The 27,169-nt window shown below is 42.6% G+C and overlaps 2 protein-coding genes across 2 annotated transcripts in view; both read left to right on the top strand.

Annotated features, from left to right (window-relative positions):
* Window positions 1-19,858, top strand: part of LOC108636851 — a 97,474-nt gene extending 77,616 nt beyond the window's left edge. The window contains exon 4 of the mRNA XM_018053755.1: window positions 19,692-19,858. Coding sequence (XP_017909244.1) covers window positions 19,692-19,842 — 151 coding nt within the window. The 3' untranslated portion in view covers window positions 19,843-19,858. The remainder of the gene's footprint in view (window positions 1-19,691) is intronic.
* FLRT2 (fibronectin leucine rich transmembrane protein 2) lies at window positions 19,805-26,556 on the top strand. Its single transcript, XM_018053890.1, has one exon. The coding sequence runs from the start codon at window positions 20,076-20,078 to the stop codon at window positions 22,056-22,058; it is 1,983 nt and encodes a 660-aa protein (XP_017909379.1). The 5' UTR covers window positions 19,805-20,075; the 3' UTR covers window positions 22,059-26,556.

The following is a 27,169-nucleotide window of genomic DNA, read 5'->3' as shown; positions in this document are numbered from 1 at the left end:
TTAATTATTAGAGAAATGCAAATTAAAACTCATTCCAGTCAGAATGGTCATCATCAAAAAGCCTATAAATAAATGCTGGAGAGGGTATAGAGAGAAGTGAGCCCTCCTGCACGGTTGGTGGGGAAGTAAATTGGTGCAGCCGATGCGGAGAACGCTATGGCAATTCCTTAAACATCTGAAAACACACCTAATGTGATCCAGCAATCCCGTTCCTCGACATATGTCCAGAAAAGATGAAAACGGTAATTCAGAAAGGTACACGCACCTCAGTGTTCGTAGCAACACTTTATAATGGAAGCAACTTAAATATTAATCAACAGATGAATGGATAAAGAAGCTGTGCTATAAACATACAATAGAATATTACTCAGCCATATAAAAGAATGAAATAATGGCATTTGTAGCACCATGGATGGACATAGAGATTATCCTACTAAAGTATGATAAGTAAAGTAAGTCAAATAGAGGACAAATATATATATTGCTTATATGTGGAATCTGAAAATAGGTACAAATGAGCTTATTAACAAAACAGAAATAGACTCGCAGACTTAGAAAACAAATTTATGGTTGCCAAAGGGGAAGTGGGAGTATAAATTAGGAGGATGGGATTTACATATACACACTACTATATTTAAAATAGATAACTAACAAGGACCTACCGTATAGCACAGGGAACTATATTCTCTGGGTTTTAACACCCTTAAGGGAAAATAATCTGATGGGTGGATTCTTGGATCTGCTGGGGACATGACCACGGCACCTGGGAAAAGAACGTTTTCAGCTCCAAGAATGAGAAATCCTTCTGGGGAGTTCTAGAAGCTGAAATTAGGTTTAAAGTGGATGTCTAGAAGAAAAACCTTCCTTCGGTTTACAAACAAGTCTGCTTTGCAGTCTTGCTCTGAGAGTTGGATGCAAGTGAGCTGTTCTTAATCACCTTGTCTTACGATTAGTTTTGGCATCTTTCTTTTCCATTGTATCATCAAACTGAGCATATCTCTGTATTAGTTTGCTTGGACTGATGTTACAAAGTACCACATACTGGGTGACTTAAACAACAGAAATTGATTTTTTCATAATTCTGGAGGTTAGAAATCCAAAATCAAGGCAGGGTTCTGAGGCTCCCCTTACATCATGGCCTTCCTTCTGGGTGTGTCCATGTCCTATAATCTCTTCTTAGGAAGAAACCAGTCGTATTGCATTAGGGCCCACTGTAATGACCTCATTTTAACGCAATGCCTCTTTAAAGACCTTATGTCACATTCTGAGGTCCCTAGGAATTAGAACTTTGACATTTGAGTTTTAAAGGACACAGTTCAGTTCATAACAATCCGTTACCAGTTAGGTAGTGGGCATTTGATAATGAATAAATGAGTGGATTTTGTTTTGTTTGGTTGGTTTTGGCTGTTCCCTGCAGCATGAGGGATCTTCATTCCCTGGCCAGAGATGGAAACCATGCCTCTTTCAATGGAAGCACAGAGTCTTAAACACTGGACCACCAGGGAGGTCCTACAAATGAATTATTTATTCATATATCTGCTGCTTAAAGAATTAGCAATTCTAGCAATACGTGTGAGTTATTGATAAGTTTCTTAAATTAGTTATATTTCTATTAACCTGAAGATATGCTTAGGAAGTAAAATCCCAAGGTGATGTTCATATTTATTCAGTAACTCTTCACCACTTTTCACGGAGGAAAGTTGTCTCATCATGTGAAGAGCCCCTGCCATCATCAGATTTGCCCCAAACATTCGCAGGCCCCTGAGAAAGGGTTAGAGAGATGCCGGCCACAGATCTAATCTTTGAAAAGTTATCTCTTTTTAACAGACTGTTCATAAAGTGTGTACAGTCCTCCTATCTAGCACCTGTGATTGATCTGTCTTTCAGAATGTCCTGGAAAGCCAGGCAGGTTTGACTTTAGAAGTCTGACTCCACCAGTACTTCGTGGAAAGTAGCAAAAGAGAGAGTTGGTCCCAAGCCTCTTCTGTTTCCACTGGGGTTCCATCTTGAACCACAAGGGGCTTGGCCCACGCATACCAGCTCTGCACTCTCCTCCCCCAGGGAAGCAAGCAACACCTAGAGGTGTCAGAACCTCGAGAGGACAGACCCATGAAAGAATCACCCAACCCTGGGAGAAGGTTTGGGGCAGGGAATTCTGGACCTTGGCTATAAAGAGCACAGCTTGGAAGATGCTGCCCAGCCTTCAGGCGGGCACGGTGTTTGGCCCTGTGCACTCCTTGCCCTGATGGGAGGGTGTGGGTCGTGGTCTGAGGGTGGTTCTCTGACCAGTTTCAGCTCCTTCAGGACCTCACACTAGCTTTGAGATTATCCTCATACTCTGGCTTCCTTGAAGCATGAGCAGGAGAGTCAGGCAATCAGAACATTCTGAGAAAACACCAAGGTCAGGGCTTGTGTGTTAGTCACTCAGTTGGGTCCGACTCTTTGCATCCCCATGGGCTGTAGCCTGCCTGCCAGGCTCTTCTGTCCATGGAATTCCTGAGGCAAGAATACTGGAGTTAGTAGCCTTTCCTTTCTCCAGGGGATCTTCCCAAGCCAGGGATCAAACCTGGGTTTCCTGCATTGCAGGCGGATTCTTTACCAGCTGAGCCACAAGGGAAGCTCAAGAATACTGGAGATGGTAGCTGTTTTCTTCTCCAGGGGATCTTCTCGACCCAGGGATTAAACCCAGGTTTCCTTCATGGCAGGTAGATTCTTTACCCTCTGAGCCACCAGGGAAGCCCAAGGTCAGGGTTTAGCCTTGTTCAAAGAAAGCAGACAGAAGTGATTGTTTCATGTGGGAATTTGCTTCATTACATCCTGATGCCAAACACCCACAGTTTCTGCACCTGTGAAGTCTCCCGCAAAGACTGACTCGCTCCTTGTGAGGAGATTCAGGTCTGGAAAAATGTGAACAGATTTCAGGTAAAAAGGCAGGAAGTGGGGTGCCCACATTGCCTGCAGGGAGCCGGGGCGGTGGTACACACCTGCACTCCTGTGAGATGGCCTGAGCACGCGTGGATGCCAAACCTGACCACAGGAGCCACTCGTGTGTCACTGGGGTCATGAAAGGCCACAATTTCAGAATTACCTGTGGTGACTTGCCGAGCTATGTTCATAGCTTCAAGAAAAAAATTTAAAAAGCCAATGCTTTTCTTCACCACATAGAATAACTTATAGCGAGGGACCCATTGACTTGCTCGGAAACAGTGGGTGGTCTGCACCTTTCCCGATAGAAGGGATAGTCTGCCAAGCAGGGTGACCGGCTTCAGGGCTTGCGATAAAAGGGGGGGGGGAGAGCTTTCTAATGAATGGCGTGGTATCTTTATGCCGCATGGCTACCTCGCTTTGTCTTCCAGATTCTTCAGGCAGAGCCGTGTTTCTTTTATTTATTTGTTATGTAGGCAGCGTCTATTTCCAAAGAGAACTGGAGACATGAAAAAATGGGAGTAGGGCAGCCTTGGGGAGTTCTCTGAAAAACAACGTTTGCGGCAACAATTCAGACCTTAGCAGGTTGGAGGTGCTTTTCTCCCCCTGGCTCCTCCTGGTGATAAAATTGCCTCTTTTGCTTCCTCCTTAGTTCTCCTCCCCCCAGACTTCTTTCCATTCCAAGCTGTACAGCATCAGGCTGTTCGCTTTCATCTTTACCTTCCTTCTCCCTGGCTGCTCTAGTCCATTTAATTGCAGTGTTTCTATTGCCCTTAAAATAAAAGTCCAAGTGGTTTACCAAAGCCTCAAGGCCTTATGTGTCCAGGCCTGTCAGAATCCTTGGCCCCGCTACGCACCCCATTCTTCCCCAAAACCTCCCCAGACACACTGGTCTTTGACTTCCCGGGAAAGAGCAGTCTTCTTCCCTTCTGACTTTGCCCCTGCTCACACTAAGACTGGGCCTGCTGGGTTAACCTCTGCTCGCCCTGGTCCCAGTTCCCCCATGGGTATCGACTGCTCATTCTCCAAGATGCCATCCACGTGTGCCATGTTTAAGTCCGCACTCACAGCCACCCGGTGTTCTCTCTCGTACCTCTTTGTGTCCTTCATGACATCGCTCGTAATTTTATCATTTCTAGTCGCAGGTTTGTAGTTGTTATTTGATATTTCTTTTCCGTCTTGCTTTTGAAATATATCACCTTTCTGACTGTCGGGACTTTATCTGTCTTGTTCATCTTTGTATCCCAAGGGCCTTGAGCTGTGTCTGGCACAGAATAGCCACTCAACACTTGTTTGATGAATGAATGAATGAGAAATACTAGCTTTATGAGAAAGTCTGTACACTTCGCTTGATTTAGAATGTCTGCCAAGGATATTTGGATTTCTAGAGAGGGTAACATTCTAGTCCAAAGAAATTGGTTTGTAATTGTGAAATTGTATCAGGGAGCTGGTGTAAAAAGGTTTTTGAGGAAACAGAGGTCCATTGGGAAACCATGTCACATTAAGTGGCTGCCCACCCACGAGTATTTTTCCTTGATCTGTTTCTTGAGTGCTTTGTTTAAAAGATCAGATCTACCATTTAGATGTAATACTTTAGAAGTTAAAACTTGTTAGACTCACCACAATACTCCCAAGGACGAGGGGCCCCTGCATTTCAGTCGAGTGTGAAAGTGTAGCTGAGGAAGGAATGAGTAATACGATCTGATTTCAAACATGTGATGCTCTGCTTCCCATTCATGATCTTTAAAATCTGCGTTATCATCCCAAACTTCACATTACTCTCTAGTATATGAGATTTTAGTTTTATTTACAAGGGAAGATAGGAACTCTTTTCTGAACAACTATAAAGTAGCTGAGACAAAGATGAAAAGCCAGTGAAAACTTTCTTTTCATGTGGCTCGCGCGCGCGCGCGCGTGTGTGTGTGTGTGTGTGTGTGTGTGTTTCACTGGGATCACCTTACAACTCCGTTGCCTCACTCTGGTGCCAGCTCTGTGCGCATGGGCCGGGTGACACGGACCAAGTCAGGCTGTGGTTTGCTTTCCTTAAAAAAGAAAAGAAATGTTACCAGGTTTTCCTAATTTTTTTTTTTCTTCTTCTTTTGGTGAAAGCTCTTTTATTTATTTATTTATTTAAACAAAGACTAAAGTGTTTGAAATTGTTTGGCAGCATACACTTTAGAGAATACAAGCTTTTTGCATGTGGGGTAAAGTTAGAAACCTGCAGAGTTTATAAATGAAAGCAGGACTCTGACTGTGTATAAACCTATAAAAGGATCTGCTTGTATGTTTCAATTGCTAAGAATTGGGGGGGTGGGTGAATATTTCAAAATTCATTCAGATGAGAAAGGCCACCAGTATAGATTTTTTAAAGGTAGCTTTCAAAATCTGTTGTGTAGGTTTTTTATTATTGTTGCTTTCTTATGAACTGTTTCTCATCTGAATTCTATAGCCGTAATGAACATGGTATTGATACCTCTCATCTGCGGTTTTATTTTAAATCTCAGAAATCCCTTGATTTAATCTTAGCCCCTATCTGAATGTGATCCAGGGTCAGGGAAAGGGAGAATGTCCTTGAGAGAAGGAGAGGGTCAAGGATAAGAAATAGTCGTCTTTCTGCAGTTTCTTGTCCCTTCTCATCTCCCAAATCCAGAAATAGTCCCCTGAACATAGCCCGACACTTCTGCATGACAGGTATTCTGAAGATGAGAAAGTGCATTGTAAAGCCAATTTATTCAGTGAGGAAATTTTACACCATTTACATTCAGAGCCATTCCTATCATACTGAAATAGGCTTAAGCAATGGAGTGTTTCATTTTTTTAGAATCAAAACCAGATAACGTACCTGGAAGTACACACTACGTAACTTCATTTCATGTGCCTAATCAATGTCATGCCTGAAATCTGCCTTCTCCTTGTGAAGGAGACATGAGATTTTTGTCTCATTATATCTACACATATGGGGTGCAGTATTTTGGTAGGAAAATAGGCCATGTTTATATTTTTGGATTCAGTTTATTTTTTTCATAAGTGTTTTTATAGCTCTCAAACTGGCCTGTTCCGTGACGATGCTAACTATGTGAAGTGGTAAAGTGATGTACAATTAAAGCACAGTTGAACTGTCACACCGAATGTATGTAAATATTTATAAGCTGTTGGTATATATGAGCACAAACACATATTTGCTATACACTGTAAAGACTTACCTGCATTCAGAGCATCACCATTTTAGAACGGAGCTGTTAAGTAGCTAGCATGATCAAACATGACTTTCATCAGAGTTTGTACTTATATAGATCACACTGATCTTACGTGAGCAGTACTCTTGCTGAAGAAGAGCAGAGAATTTGATGTCATTTTGTAAAACAAGTGCAGTACTGTAGTAATTACAATTATTTTCCACTTGCGTGGTCTGTGTCTTTTCCTAAGGTCATTTAGTTCCTTTGTGTTTAAGGACTATTTATCCATCAATCTCTCCAGCTGGGTTAGTGTAGCATAAACTCTTGAAGCCAGTTCTGAAATATTATCTCCACGATTCCTTACGGGACCTCAGATTGAAGATGTGGAAGAGATTTTACAGACTGCCTCTTCAAACAAAGTAATCATCTGAAGGTGGCCCCTTGATATGTCCATTTATTCTGCAGACACCTCTTGAATGCCTGCCACGTGCTGCTCTAGACTCTGGGGAGGCAATAGTGAGCACAAGCAGACCACTCTGTGACTGTGTGGAGTTTACAGGGAGACAGAACCCAGATAAGGCGCAGACCATGCCCGAGTTCAAGTCCATCCATGCCTCTTCTCTGCTGATCTGCTTTGGAGAAGTTACTTAATAACTTGGAGCCATTCCCTCTATGGGGATCATAGATGTAGAAATGCATTGTTTTATTGCGAGTGGAGGTGTAAAGAGACTGAAGGTTAACGCCATCTTTGAGGAGAATGGAGAGGGTGCCTTCCAGAGAAGTCTGAATACAGGGAAATTGCTAGGTGGGGCTGAAGGCTTCTCTCGAGTTGCAGCATATACGCTTTTTAAGCTGTGGCATGCGGGCTTTGCTGCTCCACGGCATATGGGGTCTTAGTTTTCCTACCAGGAATTGAACCTGACTCTCCTGCATTGGAAGGAGGATTATTAACCACTGGATGACCAGGAAAGGCCCCGGGATTTCTTCTTTAAGATAGACCTAGCCTGTGGTGTTAAGTGACTTTCTCTGGTGGGACTCTGAAACTCAGGCGGACATTGGAGTCAAGTGTTTGCTTGATTAGTGTCGTGCAAGAATCGAGGACAAGAGACCCTGGGGTGTTGGCAGAGGAATTTTTTAAATGAGAGATCATATACCCTAAGCTGGTAAGGAAAGAAACGTGGTGTTGTGGGTGGAGCGCTGATGTTTTTTAGCCAGGAAACGTGAGTTGCATATTCCAGTCCTATTTCTGAGATATGCTATTATTTGAACGGGTAGAAGACACCAATTTCTCCAAGCTTGTTTCCTTATTTGTAAAATAGTGATGACTTATTTCTCAGGCCTCTGTAAGGTATTTAACTAGACTAGTAGTAGCTAGTGGTCAGTAGGTATTAGGATATTTAGCTGAATCTGAACTCAAGTTGGCAATATACAGGAGACTAGTGAGTAATGCAGGTAGAGTGATTCGATTATTCCTTCTTTTGAACTCTCAGGAACTGTTTAAAATTTAAGCTCGAATCTTTTGTTCTAGCACGGCACAGCTTGCCTTCAGAAAAAGAGAGAGGCAAGAATGAGGAAAAGAGGATGAATTCTCATTCTCAACCGCTCCTCCAGGTCAATGCTGGCAGGTTGCGCTTGGGGGCGAGCATGGGAAGGGGCACACGTATTCAGAATGAGCAATGCATGCTGAGTTCTCCGGTGGAAGGAGGGGGAGGAAACCTTTTAGACTCCCTGGTGTCAGTGCTTTTATGGGATTGTCTGAATACAGCCTCTTGTAGAGTAAAAGAAGACGGAGCAAGATTTTCCCTAAAAGTACTGTTTGGTAGCTTACATTTCCCACTTTCTACAGATGTTTTCACTTGGAATTCAAGAAACTCAGGACACCTACAAAATGTCATTTAAAGAGTGTACATAAGGTGGCTGTATGACAGACAGCTGTCAATTACTTTATCATTTCAGTGGTTTTCCTGCAGCACGTGCGTGAATGTGCACTAAGTCACTTCAGTCGAGTCCGACTCTGTGACCCCATGGACTGTAGCCCACCAGGCTCCTCTGTCCATGGGATTCTCCAGGCAAGGATACTGGGTTCAGTTGCCATGCCCTCCTCCAGGGTATCTTCCTGACCCAGGGATCAAACCCACATCTCTTACGTTTCCTATAGTGACCCCACCTAAAGATTTTCCCAAACTGTAGAATGTAATGGTGACAAATTAGGGACTCTTGGATATGAACGGGGCAAGGAGCTTCCCTGATGGCTCAAACAATAAAGAATCTGCAATGCAGGAGACCTGGGTTTGATCCCTGGGTGGGGAAGGTCCCCTGGAGGAGGAAATGGAAAGCCACTCCAGTATTCTTGCCCGCAGAATTCCATGGACAGAGGAGCCTCGTGGGCTACAGTCAATGGGGTTACAAAAAGTCAGACAGGACTGAGCAAGTAACACACAAGGAGACTTTGCCGTCTGTCTTGCTACCAGCTTATCAGTAGCCACTTGTCCTTCAGTGCCTCCAATCCTTGGCACCTTGCTGCTGCTCATCAGCTGGGAAGCCCTTGATTTCCCGTTCCCACTGAGCACTGAAGTCACTTAGGGAGAGCAGTAATGGGCCCCCTGGTGTAATTATCCTTTGCTTTTGTCCCAGTGCTGCTTGCAAGTGGTAACCGCGTAAATCCCAGGCTTCTGCTAGCTTTGTAAATTTCAGCACTGAGGAGGGGCTTTAGATTTGCAGGAAGGTGGGTACTGGTTTCAATACTATTGTAACACCATTCATAAAATTATATCTGAAGTTTGCATTTTCATGTAGAAAATTGATCATACTGATTTTCTGTGCTGTCTATGTGGCTTCAGGCAAATTATGTCGTCTCCGTGGACTTCATTTGAGGTTGATAAAAATATCTCCGATGGGTTGTTGTGGGATTAGATAAAATGAAACATATTAAAATGCATTGGATATTAAAGAATCTATGTTTTGTTTTTAGTTGCTAAGTAGTATCTGAGTCCTTTGCAACGCCATGGACTGTATGTAGCCTGCCAGGCTCCTATGTCCATGGGATTCTCCAGATAAGAACACTGAAGTGGGGTGCCATGCCCCACTCCAGGGGATCTACCCGACCCAGAGATGGAACCTGTGTCTCCTGCATTGGTAGGAGGATTCCTTACCACTGAGCCACATGGGAAGCCCCATAAAGAGCCAATACAAAGAGTTGCTTGATCTGACATGATCCTTTGCTCACTCAATAGCAAGGGCCGTGTCATAGTTGTCTTTCTGGTAACCAGCTCCATTCCTGGCAGGGAATGGATGTTCCCTGAGTATTTGCTAAGCTGCACTTGCTGCTGGTCAGACCATTAAGAGTCTTATCTTCCATTCTGAGCAATGCATATCAAGAAGGGCATTACCAGTGAAGGCATCAGCATTGCTGAGATTCTGGAACACTTGAAATAGAAGGGACATTTACACAGGAAAGGAGAAGAGCTCAGAGACCCAATGAATATCTTCACATATTTGTAAGGTTAATGTATGGAAAGGTGTATGTGTCTAGATAGGAAAGAACTATGGTAAAAATAGGGAATGAAAATCATAGGAAAATAAAACCTGATGAATTCAAAAAGAGCCTCCTCTCTACTAAATTGGGGACAAAAGCTCCCTGAAACAAGGGCTTTTTCTTAGTTTTCAAAATGCTTATAATAGGAATGGCACACTGAATGCATGTTTTCCATATGTTAGATGAAATTCTCAGTGATTTATAGTCCTCCAGCATCCATGAGATTAGTATCATTGTTTTCCCCATCTTGCATATGAGTGAACTAGGGCATAGGGAAATGAAGTAATGTGCCCAAGTTAGCACAGCTCGTCTGCGGAAAAGCTGTCCAAGTCAGCTGCCCTCAGAGACAGGCGCTCTCTTTCTTATATTGGGTTGGCCAAAAAGTTCACTCAAGTTCTTTTATACGACGTAACAAACTTTTTGGTCAACCCACTGCAATCTCTACCTTTCTAAATCACAGTTTATTAAATACCTACTTAGTGGTTTGGATTTACTTCATATGCGTTATATTTAGTGTTCTCAGCAATTCCCATGGCTTATTATCTCCTAATGACATAAAAAAAAAGCCATGTTTAAAGAGGTTTAGTGTTTGCTGTCCTTCCGTTAATGGAAGTGGCTGAGCTGTTGTTTCTTGTTGTCCAGTCACTAACTTCTGTCTGACTCTTCTTGACCTGACGGAATGAACCTCACCAGGCTCCTCTGTCCTCCACTGTCCCTGGGAGTCTGCTCCAATTCGTGGCCATTGAGTCGGTGATGCCATCCAACCATCTCATCCGCTGACGCCCTCTTCTCCTCCTGCCCTCAATCTTTCCCAGCATCAGGGTCTTTTCCAACAGATCTGCTCTTCGCATGAGGTGGCCAGAGTATTGGAGCTTCAGCTTCAGCGTCAGTCCTTCCAATGAATATTCAGGACTGATCTCCTTTAGGATGGACTGGTTGGATCTCCTTTCAGTCCAAGGGACTCTCAAGAGTCTTCTCCAACACCACAGTTCAAAAGCATCAATTCTTCAGTGCTTTACCCTTCTTTATGGTTCAATTCACCCTTCTTTATGGTTCAAGTCTCACATTTCTGCATGGCTATTGACTATATGGACCATTGTCAGCAAACTGATATCTCTGCTCTTTAATATGCCCTCTAGGTTTATCTTAGCTTTCCTTTCATGGAGCAAGCATCTTTTAATGTCATGGTTGCAGTCACCATCCACAGTGATCTTGGAGCCCAAGAAAATAAAATCTTGTCACTGCCTCACTTTCCCCCCATCTATTTGCCATGAAGTGATGGAACTGGATGCCATGATCTTCGTTTTTTGAATGCTGAGTTTCAAGCCAGCTTTCCACTCTCCTCTTTCACCCTCAACTAGAGGATCTTTAATTCCTCTCCACTTTCTATCATTAGAGTGGTATCATCTGCATATCTGAGATTATTGATATTTCACCTGGCTATTTTGATTCCAGTTTGTGATTCATTCAGCCTGGCATTTCACATGATGTACTTTACATAGAAGATAAATAAGCAGGGTGACCATATACAGCCTTGTCATACTCCTTTCCCAATTTGGAACCAGACAGTTGTTCCATGTTCAGTTCTAACTTGCTTCTTAGTTGCTTCTTAACCTACATACAGGTTTCACAGCAGGCGGGTAAGGTGGTCTGGTATTCCCATCTCTTGAATTTTCCACAGTTGTTGTGATCCCCACAGTCAATGGAGAAGGAAATGGCAACCCATGACTGAAGAGACTTAGCAGCAGCACACTAAAGTCAAAGGCTTTAGTGTGGTCAATGAAACAGAAGTAGATGATTTTTTCTGGAATTCTATTGCTTTTTCTATGAACCAACAGATGTTAGCAATATGATATCTGGTTTCTCTACCTTTTCTAAATCCAGCTTGTATATCTGGAAGGTCTCAGTTCATGTACTATTGAAGCCTTGAAGGATTTTGAGCAAAACTTGCCAGCATGTGGAATGAGCATAACTGTACTGTAGTCTGAACATTCTTTGGCATTGCCCTTCTTTGGGATTGGAATGAAAAACTGACCTTTTCCAGTTCTATGGCCACTGCTGTTTTCCAAATTTCCTGACATATTGAGGGCATCACTTTCACAGCATCATCTTCCAGGATTATAAATAGTTCTGTTGGAATTCTGTCCTCTAATTTTGTTCATGGGAATGCTAGTCCTAAGGCCCACTTGACTTCACACTCCAGGTTGTCTGGCTCTAGGTGAGTGACCACACCATCGTGGTTATCCAGGTCATGAAGACTCTTTTTATATAGTTCTTCTGTGTATTCTTTCCACCTCTTCTTGATTTCTTCTGCTTCTGTTAGGTCCTTATCTTTTCTTTATCTTACCCATCCTTCCACAGAATGTTCCCTTGACATCTCCAACTTTCTAGAAATTTCTAGTTTTTCTCATTCTAGAATGGGAATTTCCCTCTGTTTCTTTGCATTGTTCATTTAAGAAGGGCCTTCTTACCTCTGCTTGCTATTCTCTGGAACTCTGAGCTGAGGTCAGATTAAATTCTGGTTCCACTAAATCCTGATATCCTTTGGTGTTTCCACACCCCCACCTCACTTCTGCCACTCACTTCATTTGGTCTGGACACAAGAAGGACCAGTTGTCTCAATTTCCTGAAAGCAGTTTCTGATCAGCAGTGTCTGGGTTGTCGGACACTGAAGTAAATGATCATCGGACCCAGCTGGGGAAAGACAACTGACAAAATGTCTCTGCCCAGACTTCTTTGAAGACCAGGCAAACCAGAATCTGCAGGGATAGGACCCAGAAATCTAATGGTTCATCACCTTCCCCAAGTGTTTTGCTGACCCCTGGGGATGGGAAATCACTGGATCAGATGATGGGAAAATCTCTCCAAAAGATGAGTCTAAAAAATACCAGCATTTTTTTCTTTTTCTACCTGAACCATGAGATCCTTAGTATCTGAGCAAACGAATGAATGACTGAACTACCTCCCTTTAAAATGGGTTGAAAATTGTATAGACATGAGCTATGGCAAGTTCCATCCTTTATGGACCATATGCTTTTTTTTTTCCCCCCTATTGGTGATGCCTCAAAGAAATTCTTCTCTATTAGTGTCTGTTCACCATTGAGCTTATTAAATATCCTAAAGAGTCTTGCAGCCCTCGATTATGCAGATTTATATGAACCCCAGGGAGGTCAGTGGGAGCTCCCCAGTAGATTGAGAGCAGCCGTATGGCAGTAATAAATGTGTCCTCAAAGTTTATGCATCTGAGTTTGTAATGTGGTAACTAATACTAAACTTACTCCTATTATTTAAACCAACTGCATTGAAATCCATGTGAGAACAACTCTTCCAATGTGTTAGAGAATTTTATGCTTGTCAGGAGAATAGTTTTTCTTCTTCTTCTTATTTTTTTTGTCCAATTTTAATGTTTTCAATTCTAGACTTACTGGTGCCAGAAAATTGTCAACTGTTTAAATAAAGTGTTTCCTTTCTTTCCTTCCCCTCTTTCCTCCATTTTCCCTTCTTTCTCTCTCTTTGTTTTAGCAAAGAAAAATATTTGTCTAATGAGAAAAACTTCAAGGGGCTTGATTAAGCTTCAGTGAATGAGATGGAAAAATGGCTTCAAGTTAGGGGGTAGCTATTGTTATATTTTTCTCTGAATTCCTCTGCTAATCCCCACATCTTGGCCAGCTAACTATAGAACTCTCCTGATTGTTGCAGGGACAGTATTTATAACCTATCTAGAGGAATGTGGAAAAGTGCACAAGGTCTATAAATTGCTTTAGTGTTTCCAGATTGTAACAAAGACATTTGCAGTGTAGTTGGGCCTATGGATTCTGCACCTGTGTGTGTCTGACTTTTAAGCACAAACTTAACTCCAGAAGCTCTAAATCGGATGTACCCAGGGACACTTTTCCAGGAGAACTCCTTGTCAAGTTAGCTTTTTCACTCGTAGCATCACTCAGGCATTGTGTTGTCTCTTGGCGTGATCCATTCAGGGCCGAACCATTGAAGATTTTATTAGGTTTGGCCTGATGTCATTATACTATGCAATCAGCAGTGCTTATTGACAATCCCTATTTTCTGTACTATGATTTTTATAGTCTGAGTTTATTAAGGGTTCCTGGAATACAAGCTCCTGGAATTAATTTAAAAAGGAAAGAAAGAAAGAAAAAAAAAAAACACTTTGTAGGTAGCACTAGGAGAGAAACACTTTACAGAAAGCTTTTACCTGATTTATATCTTTTAAGTCTCAGTTTCTATGGAAAGAGTTAAATTAAAGGAGCCTGGGATAGCTGCTGCTGTTATTGTCATCTTTAACAGACAGGCAGGGCCAGGTTGTTGCTATCTCCAAAGAGAACTGGTTGCATGTTGATTTATACTTAGGCTTTTGGAACTGTGTTTTCTGATATAAATGAAAATGTCTGTTTTTACCTAGCATCTTCCATCAAGTCTTTCTTCATAATCTCTCCTTTCCTGGAGAAGAGACACAGTCAGTGCAATATTCAAACAAACAGCAAAGACGAAAGAAGAAAAAGAAAAAGAAAAAAAGCACAACTTTTGCTCAGTATTTTAAATTCATCTTGTGAAGTAGGATCTTTTCATATCCAACCATTATGAAGTGGCTAATGATTCTGAAACATAGCTTTATTTCTTAGCTTCTAGAAATAGCACAGTCTCAGTGGGAAGCAGACTGAGTTGGAGGAAAGTGCTGTGGGGCTAAAGTTCCATTCCTTCTCTGAGCGGGCCTGGGTTTCACCTCTGGATCCACCTTATGGCCATCCCTGGGCAGAACTTCTGAAATCTCTTCCCTGGCTTGCGCCTTCCTATCCTTTAGAGCCTCACAAAGGCAGTCCTCCCACTGCTGTCTTTTTCCTGTTATCCCGGGGACTAGACTAGAGCTTTTTACAAGGTACCGTAGTTTCCTGATTCCCTGAGGCTAGAAACCTTTACACAGCACCATAATTCCTTGTTTATTCACTTCTCTCCCCTCATTATATTTTTAAGACTGACAAAGTCAAAAACCATATCAGCTCTGCATGAAGGAACCCTCATTCCAGTGCCCCCCACCAAATATATTGGCTGAATAAATAGATGAAAAACATACTGAGCTTCCATGCTTTTTTGGTTTCCATGGCATGAAACACGTTTAGGCTCAGTTTATTAGAAATGCATCTTTAATTTCCTCTATAAAATCAGAATAAAAATACTAAACTTTTAAGGTACTTGTAAGATGGGGTAGGTCACTGGTTCTTAACCGGAGGCATTTTGCCTCCCCGGGGGACATGCCTATATCTGGAGACATCTCTATGTTCACAGCAGCTCCATGGCAGAAGAATTATCTGGCTCAAAATTTGAATAGCGCTGATGTTGAGAAATCACGGAGTAGGTGTCAGTACGGAGAACCTGGGTGGTCAAAGGTGATTTTTATTTTACCCTACATTCTGGAGTCCACCTCTGTGGATATCGTGAATCGTAACAAGTACACCGAGAATAACAGTTCTATGTATTATGTCCTTGTCACGTGTCAGGCCTCATACAGCTTTTCACAAATATTATCCTATTTAATCCTCTCAACAGTGCTGTTGAGTTAGGAACTATTTTATCCTCATTTTTCAGGTAAGGGACCAGAGGTGGAGTGAGGACTTAGAGACTCTGCTTTTGACCATTATGTTAGGTAAAAAGATGACCAGGACATTAACAAAAAAATGCCTAACAAGCTTTTTAATGGTGAAGCGCTACTGGGCGGGGTTCCTGGACCCCAGCGAGGCAGGTCGAAGAAGTCCGTGTCCGGACCGTATTAGAAGCGGCTTATATAAGTTTGTTGCGAGGGATGGTCAGGTTAATGGGCGGGGGTTCAGATAGGCCGCCAGGCCGAGGCGTCGCGGGCTGATAGGTCCTTTTACGTGGCTGGTGTGGGGCGGCTTTCACTGGCGAAGTGTGCTGTCACTGGCCCCCAGGATCTGGGTGGCTCCTTCCACTGGGGACTTTCTCCGCCAGCGAGGGGGGAGACGTGGGGGGAGAAGAGGCGCCCATCATGGCCCCCAGGGTCCGACCGACCTTACATTATACTATGCTACTTTCTCTATAAATTCAGTCTCTACCTTGGGATTTCTCTTAAAATTTTTTCAAGACAGACCTCTCTAAAGAAGGATTTCACCCCTTCGTATTTAGTAGGAGTTACAGCTGAAAATATGGAGAATTCAGCCTGCTTGAGTTAAAAATCATTATTGCCTAGGTGGCTGCGATTTAACACTTGCACTGATTTGAACAAAGATACAGTTTACTGGCTGACATAATATATAGACTGTTGTCGATCCAAGAATTAGAACAAATCTACCATACACAGTTATTTTGTGGGATTCCCAAGAAGCAAAAAGCACACCCTGAGAGTTTGTTTACATTCAACGTTGAATTTGTCATAGCTGATCCACACAGTGTAATGCAGATGAGAGTTTTCTCCTGTTGAGGGGGATAAGCAGTGACAGTTTGCCCCATGTAATCCCATTAGGGGCTTTCTTCAGGACCACACCCTTATGTAATGATACAAGAACCACTTATAAGTAAAGCACACCTGCCAGAGAGCAAGACCTGGGGCGAAGGGTTGGCTGCTAGGGTGCTTTCCTCCCCTTTCAAAGAACCCGATTGAAGCGCGTGGAATATTTGCATTTGGATGCACGGTGATGGCCCCCAGCCCCATTTCTGAATCCTTTGTTGGCAGCCAGTCATCATCACGGTCGCTTTTCAGTCGTTAAGTCGTGTCCCACTCTTTTCGACACCATGGACTGCAGCACGCCAGGCTCCTCTGTCCTGCGTTGTCTCCCAGAGTTTGCTGAAATTCACGTCCGTGGAGTCAGTGGTGCTCTCTAACCATCTCATCTTCTGCGGTCCCCTTCTCCTTTTGCCTTCAATCTTTCCCAGCAACAGGGTCTTTTCCTGTGAGTTGATGCTTCAATCATCAGTGCCTTGAGGCTATTCACGGATAAAGTTTCTAAACAAATCCTACCATCTTGAAACATTGGTTTGTTGTTTCTAGGACCTTAAAACTAAGCTTGCAAATGCAGTTAAGAAGCATCTATTATTTTTACATAAGAATTTAAAGACCCTGGGGAAGTTATTTTTTCTCCGTTGTAAAAATTCTGTTTCTTGTGCACCACTTTCACACTTGGAAGATTCCTGTGGAATCCTCAAAAACGTGTTAGATTCTATTCTTTTAGTCTCACTTTCCTACCTTTTTTGAAGAGGAAATGCTAATAGCACCAAACAGATTTTTGTTCTTAAATAAATCACGCTTTATGAGCGTGTGTTCTTCTGATTACAAATAACTCTTTCAGCTCCTACTGGATATTAGTGTCCGTGATTCAAACATACATTTCCAAGGATCTGTTGAAGCCAAGTGATATTTCATTGTGCTACTCTACTTATAAGATGTCATTTACATATAAGATGTAATTTGAGACCATCTCCTCGGGACCAAAGTGATTGGTATGCCTTAGGCTTTTATTCTTCTCAAATCAGTCACTTGATATACTCTTGCATTTATTTTACATTTAATAAATTAAAGCATTCTGATGATTAAGTAAGAAGGCACTCTGTCGAGGGCAGTGTTCCTCAAATTTTATTGTGCATGCCCTAGGCTCTTGCTAAGGCACACATTCTGTGTTTCCAACAACTTCCCAGGTCAAGTTCATGTTGTTGGACCAAAGACCACACTCAGTAGCAGCTATGAGGGAATGTTGGGACTTTTTGATAATTTGAAACCTAAGCTAGGGATGGCATCAAGCTGATGGCACTGAATTCACTTTTCCCACACTATCCTTATTTTTTTATTTTTCCTAAATTATTCGGTAAGCTAATAGGGAGATTTTTGCTAGAGAGGATTGCTCCTGTTTCCTGTAGCAAAACATATATTTGTAATTTTTAACCAATTAAATAATTATTGATTTTTAATAAAGTATCACACCCATCCTTTTTGCCTGGAAAGAGACTCTCTCGACCAACCTCCTTTTTGTTCCAGTGTTTTCTGAACAACTGAAAATGTATATTACCATTTCTGATCACCAAAGGCATTTTTTAGATGGCTCACGATCTTTTTAATGGTAGAACAAATTTAACATTCTGGACAGTTGAATAGAGGTTACATTTTTTTTTACTTTTTAAACTATGTTTAAAAACATAAACAGTGGACTTCCCAAGTGGTGCTAGTAGTAAAGAACCTGTTTACAATGCAGAAGACGTTAGACACGAGAGTTCAATCCCCGAATCAGGATGATCCCCAGGAGGAGGGCATGGCAACCCACTCCAGTATTCTTGCCTGGAGAATCCCATGGACAGAGGAACCTGGCGTGCTACCATCTGTGGGCTCGCGAAGAGTCAAACACAACTGAAGTGACTTAGTTCTCATGCATGTAAAGATAGTCAAGGAAACAATTTCAAATAGTTCCTCTGTGCATTAGATGCAAGTTGTTTCAATTACTGTGTATTGGTGAGAATTAAGTGACTTCTAGCTTGCCATGTCCTGTCATGTTAGCTTATTTTATAGGGAAATCAAATCTGACACCTTTCAATTAACGTCTTTACCTCTCTAATATAAAAATAGATGGAAGAGTTCTGGAGCAAGAAGCTTTGATTAGTATCTTCAGATTGCCTTTACTTCCCCAAATGTGTCTCCCGTCATTTCAAAGTTTGCTGAAAGTCCTTTTCTAGAAGCAGGAAAACACTCACAGGTGGGAGGAAGGTTGCGTTGTTGAAAAATAATTTATTCCTAGTCATGAGCTTGTCAGCTCTCAAAGGAATCACAGTGGTGTGTCTCATCTGTACCTAGAGGTCTCAAAAGAGGGGATACGTGGAAATGTGTCATGGATTGGAGTTTGGTCATTCTAAGTGGTCACTCAACTGTGAGCTGTTTGGGAGGCAGACAGATGAGAGGAGGCAAGGAGTGGGGAGGGAAAAAGAAGTCTTCTCTCTGCCTTCACACATGCATCTGTATGTCACCTTTAAACTGCCTCATCATAGTGTCAGATCAAAAGGATGCAAATTTCTGTTTTATATATAGTTGATATATATTCATGTGCTTAGTCACTCAGTTGTGTCCAACTCTTTGCAACCCCATGGACTGTAGCCCGCCACGCTGCTCTGTCCATGGTATTGTCCAAGCAAGAATACTGGAGTGGATCTTCCCTGACCCAGGGATAGAACTCAGGTCTCCTTGTGTCTGACTCTTTGTGACTCCATGGACACCAGGCTTCTCCGTCCATGGGATTTTCTAGGCAAGAGTACTGGAGTGGGTCCATTTCCTTCTCCAGAGAATCTTCCCAACCCAGGGATCAAACCCAGGTCTCCCGCACTGTAGGCAGGCACTTTTACCATCTGAGCTCCCAGGGAAGCAGAGTACTAAGAGCCAGCAGGGAAGCCAAATGCAAATTGGGGACAGATAAAATTATCTAGAAAGATGCATCTTTTTCGATTGCCACTTTTTACTTCATAATTTTTCATTGAAATATAAGTGACTTACAGTGTTGTTTTAGTTTCAGGTGTACTGATTCAGTTTTTATATTAAAAAATGGCAAATGACAAGAAGCATCTTTCCAAATAACTTTATCAGTCTCCATTTTGCATTTGTTTATAACTGAAAAGGGTTTCACATTTTTCCCCTGAAGTTGTATTTTTTGCTCAATCAGTCATTTCATGGTGAAATATGACTGTGACCAGTTGCACTTATAAATAGGCATCCTTGTTTCAGTAGATTCGGCCCCAGGCCTCTTATGCCTCTCTGTTTGGATATGCAAATAGATCTATGAGAGAAGATGCTGACTGTGATGTAAAATTCACTGCATGATCATTGATAATGAGAGGCAACACTATGATTTTCTTTTGATGATGAAGACAAATCAGTTTCATTTCTTGAATACCTTTTCAAGTGAATTATTATTACTTAACACATTACTTAATGCCAACTCCTAGCCTCTGGGTGTTTAGTCCCAATCACAGCATTTTTGAAAAACCTACAGTCAGATCAGCACTTAATCCATTATCTACCTTTCACTGACTCTTTTCTCTCTTCTTTCCTACAACAGATTGCAGATTGAGCTTAACCAAGAAGCTCGTGGGCTGATCCACGCTGACCTGCCTGACCACAGAAGAGGTTCTGTCGGCCTGGTTGGGCCCCTCTTGGCCGTGGATAACTTGGCTTCACTTGTTGCCTGGGTGGAAAATTCTTCCCATTGAAATATTTTTGCACATGGAGGACAACAGCAAAGAGGCCAACACAGGCTGAGAAGAGCAGAGACCTCAAGAATATTCTTTGCCCTTGGCCTTCAGGACATTTCCTCTAGTTGGAGTTCTGGACTTGAGAACCCTGCTCAATTATTTTGGTTTAGCTATCTGTTTCTATTTTTTTATTTTTATTTTTTTACTTTTCTTTTCCCTACAGCATTGTGTTTGATTTCCGTACTTCAGAAATGGGCCTACAGACCACACAGGGGCCCGGCCAGGGGGCTTTTTTCCTGAAATCTTGGCTTCTCATTTCCCTGGGGCTCTCCTCACAAGTGTCAAAATTCCTGGCGTGCCCTAGTGTGTGTCGCTGTGACAGGAACTTCGTCTACTGTAACGAGCGAAGCTTGACCTCAGTGCCTCTTGGGATCCCGGAGGGCGTCACTGTACTCTACCTCCATAACAACCAAATTAATAATGCTGGGTTTCCTGCAGAACTCCACAATGTTCAGTCGGTGCACACCGTCTACCTTTACGGCAACCAACTGGACGAATTCCCCATGAACCTCCCCAAGAACGTCCGTGTCCTCCACCTGCAGGAAAACAACATTCAGACCATTTCACGGGCGGCCCTGGCCCAGCTCCTGAAGCTGGAAGAGCTGCACCTTGATGACAACTCCATCTCCACCGTGGGCGTGGAAGATGGAGCCTTCCGCGAGGCCCTGAGCCTCAAGTTGCTGTTCCTGTCCAAGAACCACCTCAGCAGTGTGCCAGTGGGCCTCCCCGTGGACCTGCAGGAGCTGCGTGTGGATGAGAACCGCATCGCCGTCATCTCAGACATGGCCTTCCAGAACCTCACGAGCTTGGAGCGTCTGATCGTGGACGGGAACCTCCTGACCAACAAGGGCATCGCCGAGGGCACCTTCAGCCACCTCACCAAGCTCAAGGAATTCTCCATCGTCCGGAACTCACTCTCCCGCCCGCCTCCTGACCTCCCGGGTACACACCTAGTCAGGCTCTACCTGCAAGACAACCAGATCAACCACATCCCTTTGACAGCCTTCTCCAACCTCCGGAAGCTGGAACGGCTAGACATCTCCAACAACCAGCTGCGCATGTTGACTCAAGGGGTCTTCGACAACCTCTCCAACCTGAAGCAGCTCACCGCTCGGAACAACCCTTGGTTCTGTGACTGCAGCATTAAATGGGTCACGGAGTGGCTCAGACACATCCCCGCCTCGCTCAACGTACGAGGTTTCATGTGCCAAGGTCCCGAGCAAGTCAGGGGCATGGCCGTGCGGGAGCTGAATATGAATCTGTTGTCTTGCCCCACCACGACCCCTGGCCTGCCTCCCCTCACCCCAGCCCCGACTTCAGCTTCTCCTGTGACTCAGCCCACCACGTTCTCCGTACCGATCCCCAGCAGAAGCTACACACCCCTGAGTCCCACAGCATCCAAGCCCCCCACTATTCCCGACTGGGATGGCAGAGAAAGGGTGACCCCACCGCTTTCTGAACGGATCCAACTCTCCATCCGTTTCGTGAATGACACCTCCATCCAAGTCGGCTGGCTCTCTCTCTTCACTGTGATGGCTTACAAGCTCACATGGGTGAAAATGGGCCACAGTTTGGTGGGGGGCATCGTTCAGGAGCGCATCGTCAGCGGTGAGAAGCAGCATCTGAGCCTGATAAATCTGGAGCCCAGATCCACCTATCGGATTTGTTTAGTGCCCCTGGATGCGTTTAACTACCGAGCTGTAGAAGACACCATTTGTTCGGAGGCCACCACCCATGACTCCTATGTGAACAATGGCAGCAACACGGCTTCCAGCCACGAGCAGACGACTTCCCACAGCTTGGGCTCCCCTTTTCTGCTAGCGGGCCTGATCGGGGGTGCCGTGATATTCGTGCTCGTGGTCCTGCTCAGTGTCTTTTGCTGGCACATGCACAGAAAGGGGCGCTACACCTCCCAGAAGTGGAAATACAACCGAGGCAGGCGGAAAGACGACTACTGTGAGGCGGGCACGAAGAAGGACAATTCCATCCTGGAGATGACAGAGACCAGTTTCCAGATCGTCTCCTTAAATAACGATCAGCTCCTTAAAGGAGATTTCAGACTGCAGCCCATTTACACCCCAAATGGGGGCATTAATTACACAGACTGCCATATCCCCAACAACATGCGATACTGCAACAGCAGCGTGCCAGACCTGGAGCACTGCCATACGTGACAGACAGAGGCCCAGCGCTACAGAGCGGATGGACATGGAGACTCTCGAGAACATGCACGTGTGTGCACGTAAAGACACGCGAGTTACATTTGATAAATGTTACACAGATGCGTTTGTGCATTTGAATACTCTGTAATTTATACGGTGTACTATATAATGGGATTTAAAAAAAAAGTGCTATCTTTTCTATTCCAAGTTAATTACAAACAGTTTTGTAACTCTTTGCTTTTTAAATCTTAAAAAAAAAAAAAATAGTTGCTGAAGTACTGTACAGGGTTGTACAATGAGAACCCAATGCCAGGGTGAAAGAATGAGTGATTCTTCCTCCTGATGCAATTCACCACTTCACTGTTGATGCTTCAGAACAAATTCATTTCCTAGAGTTGGTGGTCAGATAAAAGGGCAGGGTAAAGTGGGCTCATCAGAGTAGGGCAGATAATAGTCATAGAACAAGAAGTGCTCCCCAGATATCTTCCTACTATTTACATACTTCCGGTTCTGGAAGAAGAGTGAAAACTTGTCGAATCTAAGAAAGGAGGTAGTCACCCTGTTTTGACCCAAAGGAGGAAATGCAGAAGGCATCTCTGGAGGAAATCAGTTCCTATGAGAGAAGTTAACCCATCCTGGCAGAATCAAGAAAATGAGACAAGATTTGAAAAAAACCTTTGAATCCAGGGGTTGGCTTTCTGACTGGGAACTTGAAAAATCACCTTCAGGCTCCCCTGGCCCTATGTGAAACAGAAGCCTGAGTCTGGTTTCAGTCATCTTCGGGACAGGTAGGATACCCCAGCAAGAAAACTCCCTTTAAAAGTATTACTGTTCAAATTATACATCAGGTTGAATCACATTCAACAGAGATATATTCTAGAATACTTTTTTAGAAGAGGCTAATAAAATAATGGGAAGAATTATATTGAATGGAATTATTTTTGATAATGAGAATTATTTGGGTAGATTCACTGCAGCTATGTCAACATGATATTTAGACCAACAAGGGATCAATGTTTGGAACGTACTAAACTGGTTGTTTAAAAACTATTGATACCCTTTAGACAAAAGCACGTAATCAGTGGTCCCATTATACTATATCAACTAACTTTGTTAGTATCATGTTGAAATAGCTTGAGTTAATATCTTTATCCCCTCAGAAATTCTTGTCTTCCAATCACCTCACATATATTTTCATAATTAGCTGTTGATGATATACATTTGTTGGTCACCCCTCTGCTACAAATTTGAAAGAAAACTATGGATGCCAGTCTTCATTGCACAAAATATCCACACTCACTTTAAAATGTATACTAATTTTCCCTGCTAATAATCCTGTAAGGACACATCAAAGCTGGCAAAATACCGTATTTTTTTTTTTTAAAAGCAATACTGTGTTTCCACCTTGAACTGACTTTGATCTGCTTCCATTTTTTAAAATTTCATTTATTCCTTTTAAATTGTGGATGTTCCTCTTCTTTGGGAATTGTGAGGGATAATCAATCTTATATTAACAGGATAACAGATGAAAAATGAACAAGCCTGGGAGGGAAGGCTTGTTCCCCTAATCTTGGCAGCACAGGGCATTGAGCAAAGGGCATGGAGAAGAGAAGAATGTCCAGGCTTAATTCTAGATATTTTTTGAAGCAACGTCCGTCTTCAGAAAGCGTGTATAATGTCCTCCTTTCCATCCCTTAGATCTAGAAGGGCTATCGATCACATACACACCTTATCTAAAAAGTACACCCTTGGAAAATTCTTTTGAAAATCAAATTTAGGCATTTCAGTCTGTATTGCATATTTCCTTGATCACTAGTCATTATTTTAAGAACCTATGACGTTAGCATCACAATCATGTTGCTTTGGCTTTCCCTGTCCTTCTTACGTTTAACAAAATAGAACTGTGATGTGTCTTCTTTGTAAAAGTTTAGGTATAAAATGCTATGCAAGTTTTTCTTTATAGTAAGAGCTTTATTTTCTTTAATAATATATCCCCAAGTAGTATGTTTTAATCTCCCTTGTCCCTCAGAATAAGCCGAAAATATAACTGAAGTTATAATGTTGCAGACACAAGAATCGAAACTGTGCAGTCAAGCTGAAATTAACTATGAATTAACTTGAATTAATTCTAAAGTGACTTTGGTTTTCATTTTAGTCTATTAGCTAGCTCATTTCGACTGTTGCCTTTTTAATGCTAGGTCCACACAGTGAAGGGAAAAGACAGTCTGTGAAAACGATTAGTGTAGCAGTAAGGCATCTGAAATGCAGGACCATGACATGGGGCTTTGTGTATTTAACTGGATAATTCCCTTCCACTGTCCTTTTCTCCTTGGCTGTGTAGATAAAACTATGTGTTCAAATGATGGTACTTTGATTTTTGAAGTTTATTTTTTTCCTTTTATCTACAAAATAATCATTCTCATTTATTTGTATTGTGTGTATAACCTCCAGTGGGATATGTGGCGGCTGAAACAAATGTCTTTGCTTTGAGCCAAGAAGACCAAGGTTAGAGAGGTTTCTATGATGTCTTAAGAGATTCGCAGAATTCTCTGGCGCTTAAGTCCTATGATGGAGACCTGGTCATGTGAAAAGATTAGGAGGATCTGAAATGGTTCCTTTGCTGGAAGGCATTCCTGAAGAGATAGAATCTAGTTAGAGGCTTAATGCTAAGCTTGAATACGACATGACAGAGACTGCTCAAACCAAGATTGGTCTCCCATTTGTAGTAGCATACCTGGGACTCTCACCCACACCAGAATAGAAAGCACATCACAGAATCTGCACTGTCTTACGTGTCTCAGGAAAACTGCTGAAGGACCATCAGTGGCAGATTCTGCTTTGATTGGCACTTTTGTCATAGGAATTTTTGCTGAAACATCATCTCAATGTTGGACCTCTCTTGTGCTCATCATTATTATGCATTTTGAGGTTAACAAGAGTCAAAACTGAAGGTGCAGGACAAGACGGTGAACAAAGCCATACTTTCCAGTTGATAAAGAGCTTGATGCTTGTCTGACCCAATGGTGGTGATGTCAGTTACCATGTGTCTACTTTTAGAGCTAGTAACTGTTACTGTGCAGAAAAAATTCCAAAAGGAAAAGGCATAACTGGGAGCATACAGATATTGCTGACCATTATTCATACCCAGGGTTGTCATGGATACCTACTTATTTAGGGAGATGTGTTTGAACATGGAGAGGCCCCTAGCTTCTTTCAAACTGTCAAATGCATTAGCAGCTCATCACATGGAAGAAGCAAAAGCAGAGAAAAAAAGGGTGTTCCCCTGACTATTTTTTTTGTGTGAAAAGTGGAAAAAAGTCTACTGTGAGAAATGATGCAGTTTCTAGTTATCTGGATGTTTGTTGAATATTTATTGGATGTTTTCCCTGAGATTTAAAAGAAAAAAAAAAAAAGGTATAATGTGACCAGTCTGGTAAAAAGGATGAATAAAATAGCTAATATTACGGCTCCATTTCCTACTGGATCATAATGGTCCTAGTCATTCCACAGGAATTAGAACTTCTTCCCCACTGAGGAAGACAAACTCTGGATGTTGTGAGCAAAGTATCCATTCCAGACACAAGGTGATACACTTGCTGTCCGCAGGAAGCAGATGGCTTGGTCAGCTGATCACACTTGCAGCATCCATTGCAACCTTAGGTCTAGAAGTCATCAATTTCCATTACTTCTTTGCTTGTGACATTTTTCTCACTACCCTATGAAAAGGAGAGTGTTTCACTTTAGAATATGAGCATAAGGGTTTTGTTCGTGATTTACCTTTCCACCTTCATGGGAAAACAGAACAGAAAAGAGCTTCCCAAAGAGGAAGAGATACACGAAGCAAACCCCAAACCTCCGTCTTTAGTAGTCTTGTCCAGCCTTGCATGATGCACTTCCTTTAAGTCATGTAGGGAGCACTAGTTTACCCCCCTTCTCTAATTTCTTCCTGGGGTGGGGGAGGGTGAAAAGTGAGCTGACAAAGGGGGTGCTTGTCCCTGATTATGGGAGAAAGCTTTGTACACATGGGATCCTGTTGTTATAACAAAATATCACCTTCTCTTGCTATAGTTTTAGCTTTTCTAGCAGCACACTCACCAGAAGAGCACAAAGCAAGGCCATCACAACAGGCGTTTTTAAGCTAGTGTAACACACACACATACATACACGCACACGCACACTGGGGTGTTCATAGTTATATCCATGGGATGGAAGATGTATAACCTTTCTGAGGCAAGGAGAAGGCATCGCCACTTGTGTGCCCCTTCTAGGACCAGTATATAGCCACTGACAGTTAGTCCTGATGATTTGTTTTCGTCTGAGCCATGTGCCGATTTGCTCCTGGTTTCTGTGTAGTGCGTTTTCGCTGACAAGGGACTGCAAGGAGGGTGGGAGAGTGCATCACACATCCTCTGAGACCGGCTGCGTCGCACACTTTGTTAACCAGACGCTTCACTCTACACTATACAGTACCTTGTTGATATATTCAGTAAAGGCTTATTTTAAAAAGAAACCTCATTGTGTTTATCTGAGTAAGTTCATTGGGTTGCGGCCCATCATTTCTGGGTTCAAGTCAAAGAGAAATGAGAGATGCTTCCGGATGCTGGAGGTTGAGAAGGGTGGAGGAGATAATAGAGTTTTCACTTTCTCTTTCCTTGAACACAGCTTCTGTGTTTTAAGGCCATTTGACTCCTGTTTTGTGTCAGGGGTTTATATGAAATCTTTATGCTCTTTTCTACTTCCTGGCTAAACTGTTATGTTCCTATGAATATCTTTTGAATATACACACCTACCTGAGCATATTATTTTATGTTTATGAAATCTGTGTTTAGAATATAGATAAATACCAATGTAGTCACCTCATCAGAATAGTCATTTTCCCTATTTCATAATATATCAATTTAAAATGTCATTTCCCCTAAAAATCCTCGTGGTACTTTCTACGTCAGAATTGTTTATGGCTCATCCACCCATACATTCACTGAGCACTCATGGAAACGTGTTTATTCCTATGCTCAAGTTCAACTCGGGATTAATCTCCTGATTTTTCCTGAACCCCCTTCCTCTGATCCCTCTTGGCCATTTTACTAATAATGTATTTGACAGAGACGGAACCAGGAAATAAA

This window comes from Capra hircus, chromosome 10 (genome assembly GCF_001704415.2).
Source record: "Capra hircus breed San Clemente chromosome 10, ASM170441v1, whole genome shotgun sequence".
In the NCBI taxonomy this organism is placed as follows: domain Eukaryota; kingdom Metazoa; phylum Chordata; class Mammalia; order Artiodactyla; family Bovidae; genus Capra; species Capra hircus.
Note: the sequence above shows the minus strand (reverse complement) of the source record. Positions and strands in the feature narration are given on the sequence as shown.